Source organism: Astyanax mexicanus, chromosome 12, assembly GCF_023375975.1.
Source record: "Astyanax mexicanus isolate ESR-SI-001 chromosome 12, AstMex3_surface, whole genome shotgun sequence".
Lineage (NCBI taxonomy): Eukaryota > Metazoa > Chordata > Actinopteri > Characiformes > Acestrorhamphidae > Astyanax > Astyanax mexicanus.
Genome location: NC_064419.1, coordinates 34,722,942 through 34,745,311, shown reverse-complemented (window position 1 = coordinate 34,745,311; position 22,370 = coordinate 34,722,942). Strand labels below are relative to the sequence as shown.

At 39.6% G+C, this 22,370-nt stretch overlaps 1 protein-coding gene across 1 annotated transcript; it reads left to right on the top strand.

Moving 5' to 3' along the window:
* The first annotated feature begins 184 nt into the window (after positions 1-184).
* si:ch211-166a6.5 (clustered mitochondria protein homolog) lies at positions 185-22,208 on the top strand. The gene is made up of 26 exons (XM_049485524.1): positions 185-428; positions 3,991-4,100; positions 5,303-5,474; positions 7,053-7,184; positions 8,074-8,231; positions 8,355-8,509; positions 10,272-10,394; positions 11,373-11,505; positions 11,665-11,757; positions 12,293-12,972; positions 13,078-13,151; positions 14,470-14,574; positions 14,723-14,823; positions 15,619-15,771; positions 15,988-16,050; positions 16,136-16,371; positions 16,509-16,593; positions 17,818-17,971; positions 18,065-18,204; positions 18,296-18,376; positions 19,366-19,491; positions 19,625-19,734; positions 19,833-19,926; positions 21,054-21,182; positions 21,270-21,343; positions 21,433-22,208. The coding sequence occupies exons 1-26, from the start codon at positions 383-385 to the stop codon at positions 21,902-21,904; spliced, it is 3,999 nt and encodes a 1,332-aa protein (XP_049341481.1). The 5' UTR covers positions 185-382; the 3' UTR covers positions 21,905-22,208.
* The last annotated feature ends 162 nt before the right edge of the window (positions 22,209-22,370 follow it).

The following is a 22,370-nucleotide window of genomic DNA, read 5'->3' as shown; positions in this document are numbered from 1 at the left end:
CCCACTCTTACTGCTACCCCACCCTCTCAGGCAGTGTGTGTGTGTGTGTGTGTGTAAGAATGAATTGGGACACACCCAGTCAAACAGGCCTGGCTGAGGCACGTCGACTCCTAGGGAGGGAGTGAGGGAGGGACTCGACGTGCCTGTAGGAGTGTAGGAGTGAGGGAGGGAGCGGAGAAGGGAGGGGGGTACTGTCCAGAGGCTACTGAGTAAAAGAGGGAGTGTCTGGACGGAGGAACAGCTAGAAAAGTGAGTAAGAAGTTTTAGCTCACTCCTGACAGCCCTCGGCCCGCAGGAACACGCTGAAGAAACTCCACCAGCCTCCCCGGAGCTCCGCTAGACCCGAGACCCGGAGAGAAGCGACTCACAGCGGATAGGAAACATGAGAGACTCCGCCAGAAAGAGGAACGGAGCTCAGAGGCAAACCGGTGAGAGTAAAAACACAAACACGGAGTCACCGTTTCTTTAATATGTGCTTGTTTTCGCAACTCTCTGGTGCTGTTTTCCTCTTTTTGTCCGCACAAGGGCGTCCCTGCTGTGTGTGAGTGTGTGTGTGAAAGGTGAAGGAAAAGTGTGTGGGGGACAAGGCCACTACAGTTCAGTCAAATAACCTAACCTATCTGAAACGCTAGCTAGCTAATACATATACAAAGCCTGAACTGTCTCTTCCACACTCCATTTTATGGTTTTAAGTCTTTATCACAGTGAATGAAGCTGATACAGAACATGTGGAGGCGGTTATGGCTGTGTGTGCTGGACTGAAAGTACTTTCACTCTGCTGCTGCTCGGCTGATTGGATCCTAAAGCTCCTCCTCCTCCTCTTCTTTTCTGAACATCCATCACACACACACTACTTACTCACTGAGAAATATGAACAAAGTTTATTAAAATATAACTGTGGTAAAATACAGCTCAGGAAAAAAATACACAGAAAACAAGTTCATATTTACAAAATATTAAGAGTTCAGAAATCAATATTTAATTAAATGACCCTGGTTTTCAATCACAGTTTTCATGCATCTTGGCATGTTCTCCTCCACCAGTCTTACCCACTGCTTTTGAATAATTTAATGCCACTCCTGCTGCAAATATTCAAGCAGTTCAGCTTGGTTTGATGGCTTGTGGTCATTCATCTTCCTCTTGATTATATTCCAGAGATTTTCAATTTGGTAAAATCAAAGAAGCTCATTATTTTTAAGTGGTCTCTTTTTTCCACTTAAAGTTTTCCACTTAACGTTGTGTATAATCTTTAAAACATCAGAGCACTGAAATTCATCGTATATGTTTGCTAGTCTATGTTAAGCTTACAAGCTCACAACATACACTTCCTGGCCCAAAGAAAATGTCACCAAAAAATGATCACACTAATATTTTGTTGAACTACCTTTAGCTTTGATTGCGGAACGCATTCGTTGTGACATTGTTTCGATAAGCTTCGGCAATGTTACAAGATTTATTTTAATCCTATGTTGCATCAATTTTATACCAAGATCTTGCAGAATTGATGATGGTAGAGTCTGGACGCTGAACAAAACCTTCTTCAGCACATCCCAAAACATTTTCAATGGGGTTAAGGTCTGGACTCTGTGGTGAACAATCCATGTGTGAAAATGATGATCTCATGCTCCATTAATGGAATAACCTGGTCAACTGCAGCAACCCCAGATCATTTGCTTAGTTAAATCCAGGTGGTGATTGTTTTGGCTAGGCAGTGTATTTAACTGTAAAACCAAAATAGTAGAAATTTAGTAGCATTTAAAATGACAAAATAATAGCCATAAATTTAACAATAAGTTATATTGGTGAAAACGCAGTCACAATCTCTATAATTCAGTTTCACCTCTATAAACTCTCATTTCAGATATCAGCTATGAAACATTTACTAGTAACGATGTCAAGTCTACAGATGTATAAAGCCATTCTGCTTTACTAGTCCTATTACCAGGAGAACATTCCAGATATCTTCTCTGTAATTCTGACTAGTAAAAATTCAATGCCAGAATATTCATAAATTCATTCTGACTAGTACTAATACTAATGCACATTCCTACCATAAAAAACTGCATTAGAGATATCCTGAATTAACATTTGTACTAGTCAGGATTAATTTTGGGATATGTCAGGATAACAGTGCATATATAGTAACATATTACTAGTCAATTAAGTTACATTAAGGATATCTTCGCTGTTCAATGAAAAACATCTCCAAAATAGCAACTTTACAGAAGACAGAGAACATTCAATAAAAGACTATAAAAGTGAGAGAGTGTAAAAAAGAGTGTAAAAAATGTTTATTTCAGGTAATTTGGGAGAATTTTGATTGGTCCATTCATCAATGTTTTAGAGTGCAATATAATATAGAGTGCAAATTATGTAATAAACTAATAATCAACAAAATTGCAACAACGTTATGTGGTTCAGGTAATATGACTACTCTTTATAGATCTGTAGGTCTCCTACTGTTTCTAGTAAAAATTCCATAGCTGATATCTGAAATAATAGTTTCTCTTAGTAAAAGCTGCATTACAAAGATCTTGAACTTGAGTTTTACTAGTAAAAATTAAAGTTAAGAATTTTAGTATTGGTGGTTTAATTTAGGCTTAAATGGTTTGCCCTATTTTAATGCTTTTTGGAGCCAAACTTTTTGTACAACCCAGTACAGATCTAGCCTTTGTGCTTTTGCTTCTCTTTCTTGTCTTTTTTCCGCTCTTACTCACACCACACTCTACCACACATCTGCTTCATTCTGAACTGGTTTTCTCATGGCAGATGGCCAGCATAATCCACTGCTGGGCATTCCTACATCTAAAAAGGACGCGCTGCTCTTGGGGTAGCTGCCTGTCACTGTCATGAGCTACGCTATGCTCTGACACTCCTACTTTCAAAGATTTACTCTGCATTTTTCTGCTGCCATTCTCTCTACTAGGAATAATTAATGGAACCCAAACATCTTTTCTTTTTGCCAGGTGGATGATGTTGGAGTTGTCAATGGTGATGGCAAAAAAATAGAAATCTATAAATTTTGTAATACTAATACTGTGGTTACATTGTTTTTCTTTGGCTTTCTAACAGATTTTGAAGCATTTGTGAGGATTTGATTGCATTTAGCAACAATACCTTTAGTGAGGTTGTATGTTGCATGTTTACCACCTCACCTCATTCCCGACTTCCCGACTTCATCCCAAAAATATTAATAAAACACAGGTACACTGCTCCACAGCTCAATGCTGGTGGGCTTTATACCTGTCTAGCCAACATTTGGCTGTAGGCATGGTGCCAGGGTGTTCATGTTAATCTGTTTCAGATTCTCCAATTCTATTTGCAGTACTTTTCTACAGGGACAAGACAAGCACTGTGTGTGCATTTGCACATCTGTGTCAGCAGTGGGTGCAACCTAATAGAAGTAGATGAATGCATTCATTATAAGGGGTGTCAACACACACCCATAGATCTTTTTTTCCTGCATTAAATATTCTTTGCATGGTCAGTCAGACATCAAAGCTTTTATTGGGGGAAGTCCTGTGTCTTTGAACTGTTCTGCCCACAAGTGTGTGTGACACAGCAATCCAAACCTAAACCCTTGCTGTGCCTACTGGAACAGGATAAGCACAAAGTCTTTTTTCCTCCCAAAATCCCCAGCAGTCCTTTCCAGCCCACCATGTTTTTGTCTCTCTTATAGCCAAATTGGTGCCTGGGCAAGCTTGCACAGAATCAAGCTGGGTCTTGCTTTTCCTGAAGGCTTTAATATATGCTGAGCAAACACCTACACTAGAACTTAAGCCCGTCGTATACCTTCTAATGCTTTTCTTCCTGGAGGTAGTGAGGATTCCTCATCTCCTGTCATTCAGATCTATGGAAGCCATCTGCCATCAGGATCTTGCCTTTGCTCCATATTTGTTGATTTCTTAAAGCTATTTCTGCAGTGTGTATGAGATAGCCAGAGGCACATTCCTCTTCCACATTCTCTTACAGTGTATTCTCATTCTGCAGATACCTCTCAGCCAAGCAGTGGAAAAAGCCCTGGAGGAGCTGCGAAGGAAGATGATGGGATGATTTCTGTGAAGGTCCAAGGAGCGGGGGTGGATGCTTTTGATTTGCAGGTAATAAAAATTAAAAATATGTTTGGTGAAACCTTTGGCATCTGCCCATTTCATGCCATGTTCACATTACCAGGCTGAAGTGAATCTCAAAAAAAAATGTTTTACCCTTAATATATAAAGGACATTAAATCTGAAAGATGGATTTCAGTTATTTTGCATGTGGTCCTAGAATACATATCTGATTCTTGGGCATGTGACATAAATGTGAAGGATCAAATTTTATCACATTTTATTCTTATTATCTTATTGCTTATACTATTTTAGGAACAGATTTGTTCACATTAACCAGGCACAGATCGCTTACCTTTATAAACCTTTATTATTTGATTAAAGAGGCTTGACCAAACCAAGCTGAAGGTACTCAAATCAGATTTTTTTCTTTAATATGACATAATATAAATCAGTAAATGTCTCATGTGGTCCTAGAATTCATATATATGCGTATATGTGATTTGTGGGCATGTGTGCATGAATGTGTACAGTAATATTGGATTTCATGCATCTTTTTTTGCCTATAAAAACCTCTTGACCTGAAATGTCTTCATCAGTCTGCACCAGCAGCGCAGCAAAACAATAACGAAGAAGAGAAACAGCTGTGACAGTCAGTTGAATGAGTTTGAGTTTGTAATTTGCTTGATATTTAAGCGCTGTGTGAGATGTGTGCCGTTTCAGTAAAAGATAATTTTACAGCACAAAAAGTTACCTATTACAGGCCACATACATGTTATGTAGATGAATCTTAAACATCAAGAAAGCCAGATCCAATCCGAGCAAAATAATCAGAATTGATTAACGAGACATGTAATGTGAACATGGCCTAACCAGACTAAAGTGACTCAAATATTTTTTTTATTGTAAAAAACATCTGATTGTATCAGGGCTTTGTGGACATCTAATCCAATATTTTATCTGTTTTAAGGGCACTTTCACATGTGAACCATGAGTCAAACCCGATCTGATCAAAAACATGTATTTATTGAGTCTCTTAATGTTAACGTAGCCTTTGGAATTAGACATAATTTTTAATTTAGTCTGATCTAATAATCTCATTAGTGGTAAAGAGTAGGTGGGGTTATGTAATTCTGATCATGTTGGGCCTGTATAGAGAGTTTTTAGTGAAATTCTTTCTTCTAAACTATCTTTTATTTTTGATAGATTTTTTTCTATTATCCTAAATGTATATGTATATATAACCCATACAGGTTAATGGCTTCTGGCTGGTCCAGGATGCAGTAATGACCATTCTAGGAAGAGAGGAGGTGGCCCCCCGCACATCCCTCGCTCTGTCTCTTTCAGGTGTAACCCTGGACCCCTTCACGGAGCTCCAGAGCATCAAGGGCTTTAAAGCAGGTGTCACCCTCCGACTAGTAGAAGGTAATTAATGGAACATTGCCATTTATAAGGTGCTGTTATGCTGTGAATCATGTGCTGTGAAATGGCGTAGCTGTTATTAAAGGCAGTACACATTGGCTCATCATTACATCTTCCCAGGTGATAGTGATCTGCATGAGTAGCATCATCATTATTAGAACCTGGACTAAAAGGTCATGTGGGTTGGCTAGGTCCAAAGTTACAATGAATCAATATTCTTACATAACATTTTAGATAATAAATAACACATTTCTGATATTTCAGTATATTATACATTATTTACAACATCTTTAATTGAGTGACATTCATATCAGAGTGCATTAAATGAAAATTGATTACACTGTACATTTCAGATGTTTGTAGACATTGGAGCTATATCATAATGATTTAAATTAAAATATATATTGTGATTTTTGAATGTTGTCCCTATTGTCCAGCCCCAGTGTTCAGTTTTATGAGTTATAACTGCACAGCAGAGCTGCTAAAAGAGTGATGTGCTGCTTTTGGCTATACTGGTTCTGCCACTTCACCGTGTCATTAGAAAGTACAAAGCCAGCAGTAATCAAACAGGTCTAAGCCTGCCACACACAGTCACTCAGTTTGATTAATGTGGGAATCTAAATGCACTAGGATGGAACAGTTTACTCATCTAATGAATGAGAGGTTATTAAGGCTTTATTTACACAGCCATTCAAATGTTCTGAGATTTTTCTCAGCTTCTGTGTTGGGCTTTCATAGTCCTCAAAGAACCTTTAATCAGTTGTGATGTGATTTTCTGTTCGATTTGTATTCTAATACTGTTATTCAAAATCTGAACCTATAAATCGGACTATTTGAGACTTTAATAACTGAGAGGTAGTGAAAGTTTGCACGTTGCTTGTGTGTGCCCAGGGCTGGCAACTATCACACACTGGCTTTAAACCACTTATTGGCTCTAATCACACACTTGCCATTTTAATGCCAATTTTGCCAGTTTTGATAAACCCTCCAAACAGCCATCAGATTAATATGTTTGTTTGTTTTTTCTTCTGTTTATAAAGGCATTATAGGTAAAATACACATAGAGGCAGTTTTCCAGGCAGGGATTAAGCCATAGAGCATTTCGAATGGATTTCTTCATTGAATGAAGAATAAAGTCTATGACTAGGCTTAATCCCTGTTCACGAAACGTCTCCTTAACAATCAAAGCCTCTGATCTTTTGAATAGCATTATCAAACGTTATATCCAGAGAATAAATTGCATATTAAATAAATAAAGCATCAGTCAAAAAGAAGGAAAACAGAAAAAGAAACAAAAATGACAAAATTACATGGAAGAAATTCTTGATTATTCTCATCTTTTTAGAGTTCTCACTGAGTAAACACTCTCTGGATTGTTAAATGTGGCCTTAAGAAGTTCAGACGTGTTACCCACTCCTCCTGCATTTTATTTCTATTATATCGTTTGTTTAGTTTGTCATTGGGGGTTGATTCTGTGGTCTGAGGTATGAGGTAAAACCCTGAAAAGGTCCAAGAGTGAAAACATTCTAAGTGCTGTGTTCTGACCTTTTCCATCTGTGGTTTGTTTTGTGTTTTTTACAGAGCCGTACTCTCCACGGTCAGCTCGAGCTCATTTGGCCCACGTTCAGGAGCTGCTGAGAGCTGCCGGCCCCCAAGATGCTCTGAGAGAGGGCAGATCACCCAGCGTCCTCAGTACACTCACACACACACCTGGTAAGAGAGAGTTTCATAATAGTCACTGAACTGCAATGCAGTGACTCCCAACACTGTTATCAGCTGATTATCAAGCCCCTCCTGGAGCCAGGGTGCCAGACATATGGCCTACAGACAGGAGCCAGTTCAAGAAGTTCTACTTTGGCCCTAATAAATTAATGTAGAATCCTTGTTCTTAACTTATTACTCAATCAGAATTTCCTTTTCATCTGGGAAGGAAGATCCAATTCAAAATTAAAACTTTTTAAGCAAGGGTAAATTTAATGATTCAGTGAGAAAGCTACAGTACACACATTTACTAATCTGGTGACCAATATTTATGCACTTCGTCAGTGTTTGTGTTCCACACTTTGTGGAATTTATTCGAAATCTATTACAGTATTTCCTACTGCTGCCTCACTAAAGTCAGCTTAATACCTTTAAACGATGTATATACATTATATATCACACTAACATGCCACAAGTAATGGGCCAGGAACTAGTTTCACATTCCATGACTTTTGACACGTTTTATAAGGGCTTATGCATGTGGAGCCTCTTACATTGAATATGGATGTAATTCCTGCCAAAGTCACTTGTCTAAATGGATGGACAATTATAGCCAGATGCCACCAGTCACAATTATTACAACCCACTGTTCTGTCCACTGTGGGTGGTAATGCCTTTTATGATATATTCTAAGTATGCATTTAACTCACGAGTTAACACCTCTTAATGTATACAGGTGTGGGTATTCCCTTTTACTTCATATGAGCTTGCTACCCCAATATAGAGGGCAGCTGTCATGATCAAAAGTCTTAATTTTAAAATTAATGAAGATATTGTAAAAATATTTTTCTTATACTGATAATGTGTTATAATTATGCACTTCTTTTTTCTACTTTTTTAGAGCTCCCTTCTGCTGGTCATTCTGCCAAAGGCAAAAAATCTAACAGTAAGACTGAGCAACAACAGACCGAAGCACCTCCACCTCCTGACTACATCCTGCCTGGTGCTTCAGAGCGCCCCCCTCTGGCCACCCTGCTGCCCACCAGCACGTACACTGAAGTATGTGAAGCACTTACTGTAATACACTTACTGTTCCCATTCATTATCACCAGCACTACACGACAATAGGATCCATGATCCTTAATCTAGTTACAATCATTAAATCAATGTCCTTTATTCCAGGCTCCCAACTGCCTATTGGACCTGTCACTCAGCTGTTGGAACCCTCCCCCTGGTTCAAGAAAACTGCAAGGTGACTTCTTGTACATCAGTGTCCACACTATGGAGGGGAAGCACTATGACATCACATCCTCTCCACGAGGATTCTATCTCAACAGGTGAGAATCAGTCTCTTAGTTGCAGAACCAAGAGGGCCAAGTATAGTTTAACAGCAAGATATTTAAACAGATGATGCTGAAATGATTATATACAGGTGCTGGTCAACGAATTAGAATAATTTGAAATAGTGCAATCATGAAATTCTTTGAATGCATTTTTTGTGCAGAAAGCAAATCAGGTGTTCACCGCACCTGTCCTACTCGTTAGACTAATCACAGAACTCGTTACCTGGAAAAAAATTTGCTCAGCTGAGCTTTCCAAAAGGCCCATTTAGGCCATTTAACTGTGACACTGTTGTTTTATTGAATTAGAATAATGGAGAAACCGTTTCATTGAATTAGAATAAATGCTCGAATTTTTGTTTTCTGTGAAGAGTGTTCACTGTGCAGTATAAAGTCAGGGTTGAGTAGAATTTCTAAGTTGTAAAATCAATCATGGGTAAGCAGCGCGACCTCTCAACCGGAATAGTGGCTCAAATTCAAGCCCTTCGCCAACAAGGCTTGACCCAAACTAAAATTGCTGAGCAGCTCGGCATCAGCCAGTCTTCCGTCTGCAAAGCTCTCAAGAAAAACTGCAGCAAGCGCACCAACTGTGCCGGCGTCCGAAAAACTTCTGCTCGCGACAACAAGCAGCTGAGAAAGATCGCAGTCAGCAACGGTTCAAGTCCACTTCCGAGCTCACCGACTTGTGGAACAAGCAGACCGGCGCTGACGTCTCCAGATCAACCACTTACCGTTGTCTGCGCGAACTCGGCTTCAAATCTCGCGTTCCAGCAGCAAAACCGATGCTGAACAAGAAACAAATGGAGAAACGGCTGAAGTGGGCCAAAGAACACGGCGACTGGACTGCTGAAGACTTGCAGAAAGCGGTCTTCAGTGACGAATCACGCTTCTGCATCTCCTTCGGTGACCAAGGTCCTCGTGTCTGGCGTCGTGGTGGCGAAACCTACAACCACGAGTGCGTGAAAAGATCCGTCAAGTTTCCCCAGAGCGTTATGGTCTGGGGATGCATGTCCGCTCGAGGTGTAGGGAAACTCTGCTTCCTCAAGAAGACTGTCAATGCTGCCGTATATCAAGATGTTCTGGAAACGTTCCTGATTCCGACTGTTGAGGAACAGTTCGGCGAAGAAGACTTCATATTTCAACAGGATCTTGCACCGGCTCATGTGGCAAAGTCGACCAAAGATTGGTTCACTGAAAAACAGCTTGAAGTTTTGGCATGGCCGGCCAACTCGCCTGACTTCAATGTCATTGAAAACCTTTGGGCCATCGTCAAGCGGAAAATTCGCGACAGAAAGCCTACTACGCTGGACCAACTGAAGCAGAACATCGCCACTGCCTGGGAAGCTGTGAGTGCGGAAACTTGCGACAAGCTGGTCAAATCGATGCCGCGGAGACTTCAGGCAGTCATACAAGCCAAGGGGGCAGCCACAAAATACTGAGAAAGTGATGATTGTAATTATAATAAAAAATATTCTAATTCAATGAAACGGTTTCTCCATTATTCTAATTCAATAAAACAACAGTGTCACAGTTAAATGGCCTAAATGGGCCTTTTGGAAAGCTCAGCTGAGCAAATTTTTTCCAGGTAACGAGTTCTGTGATTAGTCTAACGAGTAGGACAGGTGCGGTGAACACCTGATTTGCTTTCTGCACAAAAAATGCATTAAAAGAATTTCATGATTGCACTATTTCAAATTATTCTAATTCGTTGACCAGCACCTGTATATATCACTGGTTATTTAATTGTTGTTTATTTCAGGTCCACCCTGGATGTGTTTGACCCTCGTCCCTCCTCATCCACTCCTGTATGTCACTGCCTGACTGATCTACTGTCTCAGCTGAGCCCACAATTTAAACACAACTTCAGTACACTGCGTCACAGGTAACCCGTCCCACACATAACATGCACACCCAGATAGCCACACATTTAACCATCTTAACTAATAACTGCCGCAGCTTATAGTAGTTTATTGTAAAGCAGTTCAATAAATTAATATGATTAACTAGAAAAGCGGAATTCATGTCAACTGCTATATGGTGTCCCAGGTGGTTGCTATGGTGTTGCTAAGTGGTTGATATAGTTTTGCTAAGTGGTTGCTGTTCCTATGGTGTTGCTAGGTGGTTTCCAGGTTGTTTCTATTTTATTCCATGTGATTGCTAGGTGGTTTCTAATTTATTACAGGTCGTTTCTATGATATTGCTAGGTGGTTGCTATTGTGTTGCTAAGTGGTTGCTGTTCCTATGGTGTTGCTAAGTGGTTTCTAGGTTGTTTCTATGTTATTCCATGTGATTGCTAGGTGGTTTCTATGGTACCCCAAATTATTGCTATACTGTTGCAAAATGGTTGCTTTTCAGAGTAGGACCCTGTTAATAAAATACTTAGTTATTGTTTAATTATTAGTTATTATTTCTTAATTATACACACTGTGGTTAATTCTTAGACGTATGACCAGAGTTTTGCAAGGCAATTTAATTGTAATTATATTATTAATTACTCAGTTGCTAAATTACATATGCAATGATTAAACATGGTAAACATAATATTGAGCAGAAGGTGCTCAATATTAAAATATACAATACTATATACACAGCAATGACCTTTTTCATCTAATTCAAATCATACATTAACTGCAGTATTTAATTAAACAAGTGTATTAATTAGTAAGGAATCTGGATCTGCACTTTTGACAGAGTTTGCATGGTTAATGAGCTGTAAATAAGAAATACGTAGTATTAAATTCCAGCATGCTTTTGTTATAGCCAGCAATTGTTGCTGCTACTAAAAGTGATGGGGTTAATGACCTGGCGAGTTCTGTGTTGGTCATCTTAAAAGAATGTGTCATTTTCTGTTCTATTGCAGACCCGCTCTGCCTACAGAAGAGTCCATGTCCACTCCTTACCGTACACTGGGCTGGCTGGGAGGTTCTTCTCTTCATTCTCACAAACCTGACTACAGCTGCAGACTGGGCCTGGAGCAGGGCCTTAATGCACAGGTACCCACCCATGCTCTATATTTATCTCACTCTAGAACACTATCACTGTTCTGTGATTCTTTATATCTGTCATCTGTGCAGGCTTAGTCCCCATGGTCCAAGGTGTGTGTGTGTGTATTTGCTTGTGCATTGCTGAGATGTTTTGGTGTATGCCTACAGGCCCCAGACTGGAATGAAGAACTTCAAGCAGCCAGAGACCTACCACAAACTACATTAGAAGAGAGACTCCAAAGAGACAAAGCCTTACTACAGGTATGCAATTGAATCCTTTGAATACCAACACATGTACAATCATTCACTGAAGTTCATATTTACACAAATCTCAACCTGCTTGTTTAGGTAAGACACAATGTTGTGTCGTGGCACATTTGAGCATGTTGACTGATTTTTGGATGATCCAAATTATTGAGCATTTTTGCTGAATTAAGATTATAATATACAACAATAAAAAAGATAAATAAGTAATGCTGATTAAACTTTAATCAAGTAACTTTAGAAATTGAAACAGGCTGAAAGGCTTTTGGCACTCATAGTATATAACAAAATACACAAGGCTTTATGAATTATAAAAAATTGAGCGAGGCCTGATAGTGGGTAAAGTATAGATAGGATATTCAATTTCTGGAATTGTGCCTGGAATTGAGCATTTAAGATTCCTTGATCCATAAAGTCACGCTTGTACTGGAAATAGCACAGAGGTCATTACCACCTATCCAGCGTTCCTGTCCCTAATTTAAATATTCAGATTACTTTTACCAAATCTAAACTTTTTGTTTTTTCTTTACAGGTAAATAGTGCCTTTGTATGGGCTGTAGCCCAGGGTGCTGAAAAAGTCATTGATGGCTTTGTTGACCCAATCAACAACTGCAGTGAAGACCCTGCCTTTCTCTGGGGAGGCTTATTCATGAGTATGGGTGGGCCGGGGCAGGAGTGGCTGGGTGGCGAGCGTGGTCGCAGAGCAGCACAGAGACTTGAACTCCAAGCTATTCAGTTGTACAGTGATCTAGAGGGAGACTTGCAGGCTCTCCACACTTTGCCCACTGCCCTGGCTGACTACAGAGGTCTTCGGGTTTCAGTTCAGGGTCTGGCCCCTGGCCTGCAGGGTCCTGACCAGCCTGGAGCCCCCAGGGGTCTCCTGTATGGTGTTAATGCTGGGCCACAGGAGAACCCGGCTCGAAGGAAACTGCTGGAGCTTCTGGCCCAGTCAGCCAAGGCCCTTGCTCTGCAGAGACACGCTGTCGTGGGGCCCAATGGCTACCAGGTGCCCCTCTTCACTTCCACAGACGCTCAGGGGCTGCTGGGTGCGGATGGTCGCTATTACGTAATGGATGTGTTCCGAACAATGCCTGCTGATGCTAATTTCCACATAGTGGAGGAGGAAGAGGCTGGAGCGGATGGTCCTAAACGGTTCCCCCATGGTCTGTGTCGCCTCCGGCCAGAGCTAGTCAAGGCTTTCATCCAACACAAGTGAGTAATGATCTGTGTATGTGTGTTTGTATCATCTAAAATAATAGTTGTATGGATTCTAAAGTTTTTTTTTTCACTTTGCGTTCTCTTGTTCCTTTGCTTCAGGCACTCTGAGTTCACAACGCGTGTGAGAGAACTGATGGAGGAGAATGGAGGAGTGGAGGAGTGTGTCAAATCTGGTAAGGAAACTAACTACGCAAGCTACACAAATGAAAAAGGATGCTATTTTTTAGGTTTGGCTGAGTTATTACTATCTTCTATAATAAAAATGGAGGGAATCATTGTTTTCTTGTGTTAGAACTTCTGGTGCAACGTTGGATTTCTTGAACTGAATTAAAACCTCAGTGATAATAAATATACAAAATGACTACAGTATTTTACAGATTATAAGGCGCATCGTATTATAAGTTGCACTACCAATGAATGTATATGTTCTGGTCTATTTTTACACATAAGATACACCAGATTATAAAGTTTATTTTAAGTAAGAACACGGAACAAGGGTTTTGCCATCTTTCTAATTCAGCGGGTTTCAGCAGGTTTTCAGGTTCAGTAGCAGTTAGCGCTGCCTTACAGCCCTACACTTAGGAACCCTGAGTGTTCTGGCAACCCACGACACTGTCAGTCAGTTAGAGATTCGTCCCACATAGTTTGTTTTAACATGATAAATGCACAAGCTACAGTCCAATATACTCACATGTGAATGGCAAAGGAGCTAGCGCTGCTGTTAGTGGCTAATGCTAATACTGCTCCAGCCTCTGTACTGGAGAATCTTCACTAAAACTCCTGTATAACACTGTACTTCTGCAAAGTGGCTTTACTGCTCCTTACAACCTACATTTATACATAAGACACATCAGATTATAAGGCGCAAAAAATATGCACAGATAAAGTGGGTTTCAGTAATGGAAAAAAGAAGATAATTCACCTTTGTAACATGGAGGAGGAGGCCGGATGCAAATGCAAGTCGGTTTTATTAGACATAATAAGACAAACAAAAAACTAGGACAAGAAAATAAACACTAAAACTATAAAACAAACACAATAAAACAAATGACTAAACCAAGTCAAAACAAAACAAAGAAGTGAAATAAACTAACAAAGAATCAAACAAAACACAGATTAACATCCAGACACAGTTGAACAGGACAGCAAAAAGCACGACAGAGAATAAAGGAGCACATGGGGTATTTATACATAGGCACACACTAGGGACACCTGTGGAGGTAATGAGGGGGCGGAGTTACAAATGAGACACAAGGTGATAAAACTAATGACTAGGGTGGGGCTAGGGTGGAGACTGGACAACAACAAAACAATGCCATGTGCTCAAAAAAGCACATGGCTGGGAACACAAAACAGGAAAACAGGGCAGGAGCACAGAAAACCAAAAGAGGGAAAAACACAGGACAGACACAGGCTAATGTGTGACAACCTTACACAAAAATGTTTAGGTGAACAAACATTGTGATGACTAAACATTGTGTGTAAAAACAGGTGATTCTCGAGGGACAGAAGCAGTGAGGGGGGCTTGTAAAGATGTTGGCTCCGTCAGTGATATCATCTTTGAGATGCGTTTCAACCCCAACATCTTCTCTCCAGGTAATCCCTTTTCTAATAGATATAACAGCACTCAAACGTCATAACTGTACACCACAGTACAACAGTATGTACCCTAAGGATAGTGTCATAACCACAACCACTAATTTTGCTCTCCATAAACGGGAACTTCTCTCCATTCGCTCTGTAGGTGTGCAGTTTTCCAGTTCAGAGAGTCCTGCAGTGTCTTTACAAGAAAGATTACTGAAAGAGGCTGCCACATTCATCACCAACGATCAGATACCTGCATTTGTGAGTGTTATCCTTAACAGTGTACATGTTTTAATACTGTGCAATGGATACCTTTAAGTATACATAAATTATGCTGAAATAGGTCTGTACTTAAGTTATGTTATTTTGGAACCACTAATTTGTACTTAATTACTACTTGTTTGTAATTAAAATTATAGATAAATATATAAAATTTGCACTAAATTTAAATTCAGTATACCAGTCATATGTTATTTCACCACTATTTGATCATATTAAGTATATTTGTGTGAGCTGTCCAGCTGAACAATAAAAACATATTAAAGGTGTGAATAAAATATAGATTTAACATCACATTCATGTCTCATTGCTGCAAGAATCAGCTGTTACAAGTTATTTGACCTACACTAAACTAACTAAACTAAACTTTTTAAGTATAATTTCAACATCATTATAGTTTTAATTTGTTAACACAAAATAAATATTTTGGTAAATATAGGCTCCTCAAACACATTTAGTAAAGTATACTTTATATAAAAACACAGTTTCATAAAATAGTATTAAGCATGTATTTTTTTTTACCAGTACACCAGTACAAAATTTGCACAGCCAATTAAAGTGTAATTTTTTAAAGTACTGATTAAATACAGATTAAGCAGGTAAAAATGTAGAAAAGCAAGTAAAAGTAGAGAAAGTATACTTTAATTATTCTGCATATAGTTCAAGTACATTATTATTATATTTAAATACACAACTTTTTCACAAGGGTAGTTTTATGTGGTTCTTTTGTAGCTTGCATGTTGTGACAGTGGGGTGACTGTTTAATCTGTTTTGTAGGTGAATGACTGCCTGCAAGGCTCTGATACACCAATAGATGGAGCTACACTACGAAATGCCCTCCATCAAAAAGGCATAAACCTCCGCTATTTGGGTCACCTGGTATCCACCATCAGCCAATCAGAACATAAGGACCGGCTGAGGCACATCACGGTAAAAATACACAATATTTATTGCATTATTTGTTGTTATTCAGCTGTTTTTCTATACCTTTACATTGAATTTATTTTCAAAATTGCTGCAATCCATCCAATCTAATGTGTTACAAATGTGTTTGCTGCTGCTTATAAGACATGCTTTTATTTTTTTAGTTTTGTTTTATTTATCTCTCAGGTGTCTTCATACTTGTTTCTTGTTTCTTTACATTAGAGACTGGCATATGGAGAGATTGTTGTCCGATGTGCTCGAAGAATCTTCAGTGGCTACATACAGGTAATACACTGCACTTCTTATTTAACAGATATTATATTTAAAAAATACCCAATTTTAAAAATATAAATGCTTTCTGCTTTTCAAGGGTGTGGACTTGGCCAGCCTATCTGCAGCTGCAAGTCACTTTCTCTGCTGCTTATTGGTACCACACTACAGTTCTGCCTCAAATGGGGAGGAGTCTAAGAAGCGCTCCAGGAGGCGGGGCCATAAAGGAGGAGGAGCTGCGGACAGTATAGCATGGGGAATGCTCACAGGGAATGAACTTTGGAGTCTTATTTGCCAGGACGCTCAAGAGACCTATGGCCTTAAACAAGGACTTGGGTGAGCAAGACTACACTTTTAAAATAGTCCTTATGAAATATATTTAGCATACATTTATTCTTTTTAATGCCCAGTACACATTAGAATGCAAAAATATTTTTATATGTTAGTAATTATATATAAATGTTTGTTTGCAGGTCGAATGTTGACCATCTGGTTGAGCAATATGGGCTTCAGAAACTGTCCTTATTACGAGAGATGTGCCTCAAGACTGGCATACAGGTACCACAAATTAACACAATTAAATAATCCCAACTTTTAAACACTGTTTGACAGTTATTTCATGTAACAAAAGACCAGGTTTTGATGGGAAGAGACTAAAATTCTCAAAACTTAAAATCAAATGACTGTTTTAGAAACATATTTCAAATCGCTGATAAAATCCTTCTGAATTTTTTAACAAAATACATGTTTTTCCAGTGTTAGAAATGAGAAAATGGTTACTGTTTAACATTAGAATGGGAGATCTTATAACGCTTAACATGACATCAGCTAACTCTTTTTTTTATTTCAGATTTTATAGATTTTAATTACTGTAAATTAAACTCCATGTACAATTTGACCTCTGCTGCTTAGCAGCAATGCAAAGATGGCCTCCAATTGAACAGACTTGCTTATAATAATGCCTTTCCTCACTTGCATCAAAATATCGTCAAAACCGTATACGATTCATAGCTACGTACAGTGTGTCCAGCAAGCTAACCGTCTCTTTTTATTGTAGGTCAGGATTTTATCTTTAAGTATACACCATGCTGAGCATAGTAAGATTTATATTTCAACCATGTATTTATATTTCAACCAGTAACTGGTATCTTCTTTTACATAGCGGTACCACTTCAGCACAAAATACAGTTAAAATTCTTGGGTTTACACGTACATAGTTCATGCATCTGTATGTTGTACACATCAAATTACTTTTTGGGGAAAAAATATTCATATAGTTGCTAGGAGATGAAGCCAACAGGCCGCTACCATTATGTACCATCATTGTAAACCTATTAAACTAGTGACGTTTCATTTTCCTTTTGATGTGTTGTAAAAATTATGGTCAGGAAGTGCATGGAATCTCATAATAATTATGCGACAGTTGCTTTCCTGTCTTTTCCAGTTGACAGTTTCTGTTGTCCAGGGTCACATTCATGTCTTGTGTGACAGGAGTTAGCAAGTTATAACAAGAATGCTTATTCACAGCATAAAAACTCAAACATAAGCACACCATACACTTTGCAGATGCTTAGTAAAGGCAGCAAAAGGTCAGTTTTCCTCCACAGTCAAAGATACACTTTCTTGTTAAACCATGTTCATGTAGAAAAGTTTAGCGTCCATGCCTAAAAACCTTAAGCCCTAGAATGGAAAAGAGGCCATAGTTACCAGCATTTATGCAATGAGTTCAACTGCAGATGACTGTCTTTTTTAATGGCAGTTTCTTGTCTTTGTATCCAACAGCTCCGGCTCAGAGACTATGCCCTTGACAACCGCAACAAAGCCCCAATCACTCCAGACGACTTGCTCAATCTCCTGCCTGTGGTCAAGCACATCACGATGGCAACAAGTGATGCCTCGCGAACATTCCAGGCAGCCCAGAACAGCCTTCAGAAAGGTTTTATTTTTTTAACCACAGTGCCACTACAGTCCATTATGGTTGGTAAAAGCCTAGCAGAGCTGTTTCAGTGACTGACTTCTCCACCTGTAGGATTGCTGGAGCAGGCGTACGACCAGCTGAAAGAGGCGGCGTACCTGTTTGGCCGTGTGTGTGACGATCTTCACCCTGAGGCCTGTAGTTGTCTCAGTATGCTGGCTAGAGTGGCCTATCTGCAGGGCCACCCTGCTGAGGTAAGTGTAGTGACAGAAAATGACTTGATTTGTTAGGATGTAAGCAATTTTCAAATTGGGCATTTTCTAATCTTCCACCTTCTGTTTCAAGGCTCGCAGTGTGCAGTTGAGGGTCGTGGTCATTAGTGAGAGGGTCCTTGGATTCGACCACCCAAATACCATTCAACAATATGTAAGTTGCATAAATTAAACTTTTTTGCACCCAGAGAGGAATGTAACATGGTAGGCATTTGTGATGGACGGTCATAGAGTGACTAGAGAATAACAGCAGATGATCTTCAGTGACGAGTCTCACTTTTGTGTTGGTGTAGCGTTTGTTGTCGTGTGTCACATGTCCAGAAGGCCTTGTGTCAAGGTGTGGGGTCCAATTTCATCTGATGCCAGATTTTCACATGCACTTTGTCCTAACATGCACTTTGGCATCCCAATGTTACGTTAATGAGGTTCTGCAACCAGTAAACCTACTGTTTATGAAGGCACGCTCCAGTGTGCTATTCCAACAGGACCATGCTTGTCCACATACGGTTTCTGTCTCATAAGCTTGTCTTGAAGACAAATTATGCTATTGCCAGTTGCATCTCCAGACCTATCCCCGATTGAACATGTGTGGGATGCTACTGGAGGCACCATTAAGGGTGTTTTCAATTGCAGGTGTGAAAACAGTAATCGCACTCGGTGTGGCTCCGGTCCAAAATGAACTCTGGAGTGCTTCACTTGTGGTGAGCATGTGATCCGGTCTTGATCCGTGTCTGTGTGAAACCAGACCAAACAATGGGAGAAAACGCTCCAAGTAAACAGACTCATCAACTGATTGGGACGAATCAAGTACACGTGTAAACTCCCCCTAATACTCCATCCATACTGCAAATTCTGCAGGAATTGTGTGAATATTAAAGTTGCATGCGATGGATTATCAAAGGACATCTTTAGGAACCTTTACAAGTCCAGGCAAAGACATGTGGCACATGGGTTACAGACCACTCTTTAATCATTTATTGTTCTTGGTAACCTTTACTTCCTTCCGAATAGCATTGCAGTCTGTCACTTCTTCCTTCTGGTTGTAACTATTTTTGCAACATTTTCATGAAGATAAACGTATATGCTGTAAGTATACAGTACGGACAGGAAATCAATACATATGTGCTCTCTTTTTCTATTTAGGCTTTGTTGGCAGTCTACATGTTCGCTGGAGGAGAGACTGCTTTGGCATTGCGTTGTTTGTACCGAGCTAAATTGCTCATGCTGTTGGTACATGGCGAGGATCACCCCTATACAGCAGTGCTGGATGTAAGGATGCAAACTTAACCCTTAACACACAATTAATTATTTAACTGGTCACAACAAATACTGTATCTCTAACTTTACACTTAGGTTACCTATGCCCTATGCTACCCTAATTAACACAACATCTCTCTTACAGACGTCTCTGGGCCTGGTGCTGCAAGGGGAACAGTCACTGCAGTATCTACAGAACGCACTGAAACTGAACATCTCATTCAGAGGTGCTACAGACCTCACAACTGCCCTAAAGTATGACAAACCTTTCCAGATACTGGTTATACATTCAACATAATGTCCACTTATTAGACAATTGTGAGATTGAGATAAAAAACATCTCTTTTCAACAGTCACCATCTACTGGCTCAGAGAATGTGTGTGGCAGGAGATTACCGGGGAGGCATGACTCAAGAGAAGGAGGCCCACAACATCTTTCAGAACCAGGTGAGTTATACAGGAATTAATGTGTGCAGGAGCACCCACCATAGACATCAATTTGAAAGTAAATGAAAAAATTGAGCTGTAACAATCTTGAATTACAACTAGTGATCTGATCTAAAATCTACAGTCTAAAGTCTGAGTCTACACAGGATCCCATTCACACACATACACTCACAGCACAACTCTCAATAAAAAGACCCTCCCAACTAACTGGGCCACTAACTCGCTCACTCAGCCGTGCACATGCACAAAATCACGCCCACTCACAACAATCAGCTTTAGCATTTAAATTCTGCCACTATGAGATGGTCTCTCTCTGCTCTGTGCTGCTGCCTCCTATGCCGTTCCTCTCCTGCATCTTTTATGCTGTAAGACCTGCCTTTTCCTGCCTCAGCACAGAGAGTGATTGGGAGATACAGTCAAAGAGGAGGACCTTCATTGGTTGGTCAGAGCAGAGATCAGCCAATGAGGCATGTAACAATCAAGATAGACTTAAAAATTGTTACTAACTTTATACACTTAATACAGAAATATTTGTAAATAGTATGACTGATACCTGATTCTGATCTATGATCAGTGCATCTCAGTTGGGCCATTTAGGATCTTTAATTTCCATTTTTGGCATAATATGAGTCTGGTGGTTTTATTTTACCTTGTGTAAAAATTTAATTAATGAATTAACCAAAAGATTGTTTCAAAATAAATTCAAATATTTTTTTAAGTTGACTCCAATTGAAAGTTGTTTCTTTTTTCCTACCTCTGTGGAGATACAAGTTTTTTTCTTGATCACAGCTATACCCTACGGTAGTGTTTCATACTAGCCCTTCAGTTTGGTACACAAGTGTATTAAACAATGCATTCAGCAAATAAAGTGCTCATTTTAATACTGATTTATACTGCATTAAAAACCTTAGGAAATCCACATTTACTGTAGGAGCCCCCCCTCCAGCTATTATTAAGCTTCCATGAAACGTGCCAAAAGTTACAGAACACAATACTACTTCCTATCTCTTAAAATTTGGCATGTCAGTCTAATTTAGATCCATCGAAAAAAGACACAAAAGTATTGGAAATGTAATTATGTGAATGGTGACAGATTTGAATGTGGTTTTTATTATTTTGCCTTCCAGTGTGGTGAGAATCATCCCCAAACCAAATGCAGTTCCGACTTCCTGAAATCCATCACTCAGCAGGCAGTGCGTGTGGAACGATCCATACGACAGGGTGGGGTGGATCCCACTGACCCGAGCACACATGAGGTAAGCAGAACATCAGACAATTACCGATGTGTTGGCTTTGTTATTGGTTTAAAACATTAACCAAATTTTCCCCTAATCTTCATTCAGAGCTTGGTTCCCTCACTGGAGACTAGACTGGAGCAGCTGGCTCTGGTAAACGGCATCCTGAAGACATCATACAGGTATGGCTGCTGGGTTCAAGGTCTTTACTATTAGCTGTTTACATTGCACAAGTTTGGTCAATTCATAATCTTCACAATTACTGTTTCAGTATGAGGCTTATGGAATTCAAAGAGAAGCTGAAAGAAAGAAGAGCTGCTGAGGAGGCTGAGAAGACTAAATCAGAATCCTCAAATGAGGCTGAGGCTGTTGAGGAAGCCGCAGACTGTGTGAAGCAAACTGAAGAAGTGAGTGTCACAAACAACGAGACTCAGCCAGAAGATTCAGACATTCTGGAAAAGGAAACTGATCACTCGAAAACGAACGGCCAGGTTGAGTCTCACCTGCAAAATGGAGATGCTGTAAATGAAAATGATGAAGCAGAAAATCCAGCTGTTCAACTGGAAACCAGCGAGAGTATCCCAACGAAGAGCCAGACAGAGCCAAAAGAGCTTATTAATGCAGAAAACGAAAACTTACAGCCAGCTTTAGTAAATGGAGGAGAGGGCATGATTGCTAAAGAGGTAGTAACGCCTGTGGAGAAACAGGCTGCGACAGAAACTCCAGAAACAGTAAATAACTGAAAAAATGTCCGCAACCACAGAGATTACATACATCCATTACACAGTTATGAAACACAATAATGAAACACTTCCACAAAATCCATATAGTAGAGCAGGGCATCTATCACATGACCATCTAACTGAACAGGGTATATGAATTCTGTCTGTTGATTTTAAAAACATGATAATAAGCACATGACAGAAGCACAAAAAGCTCCAATAAAACTCTGTGAGCTTTTTATTTTATGTATCTGTCTGTACACGTTTGTTTGTTATTTGTCACACTGTATTCATTCCTTTACAATAAAAAAATACTCTTTTGGTATTTTTTCTTGCACTGAATATGTGGTCAAAATACAGAGCAATTTGTGAATTGTGCAAATTCTTTAAATCATTTTAAGCCCTGCGTTTACACTAGCAGACGACAGACGAGGTCATTTCCTATAGAAGTATATAATTTGCAGTCGCAGTCGCATCACTGCAACCT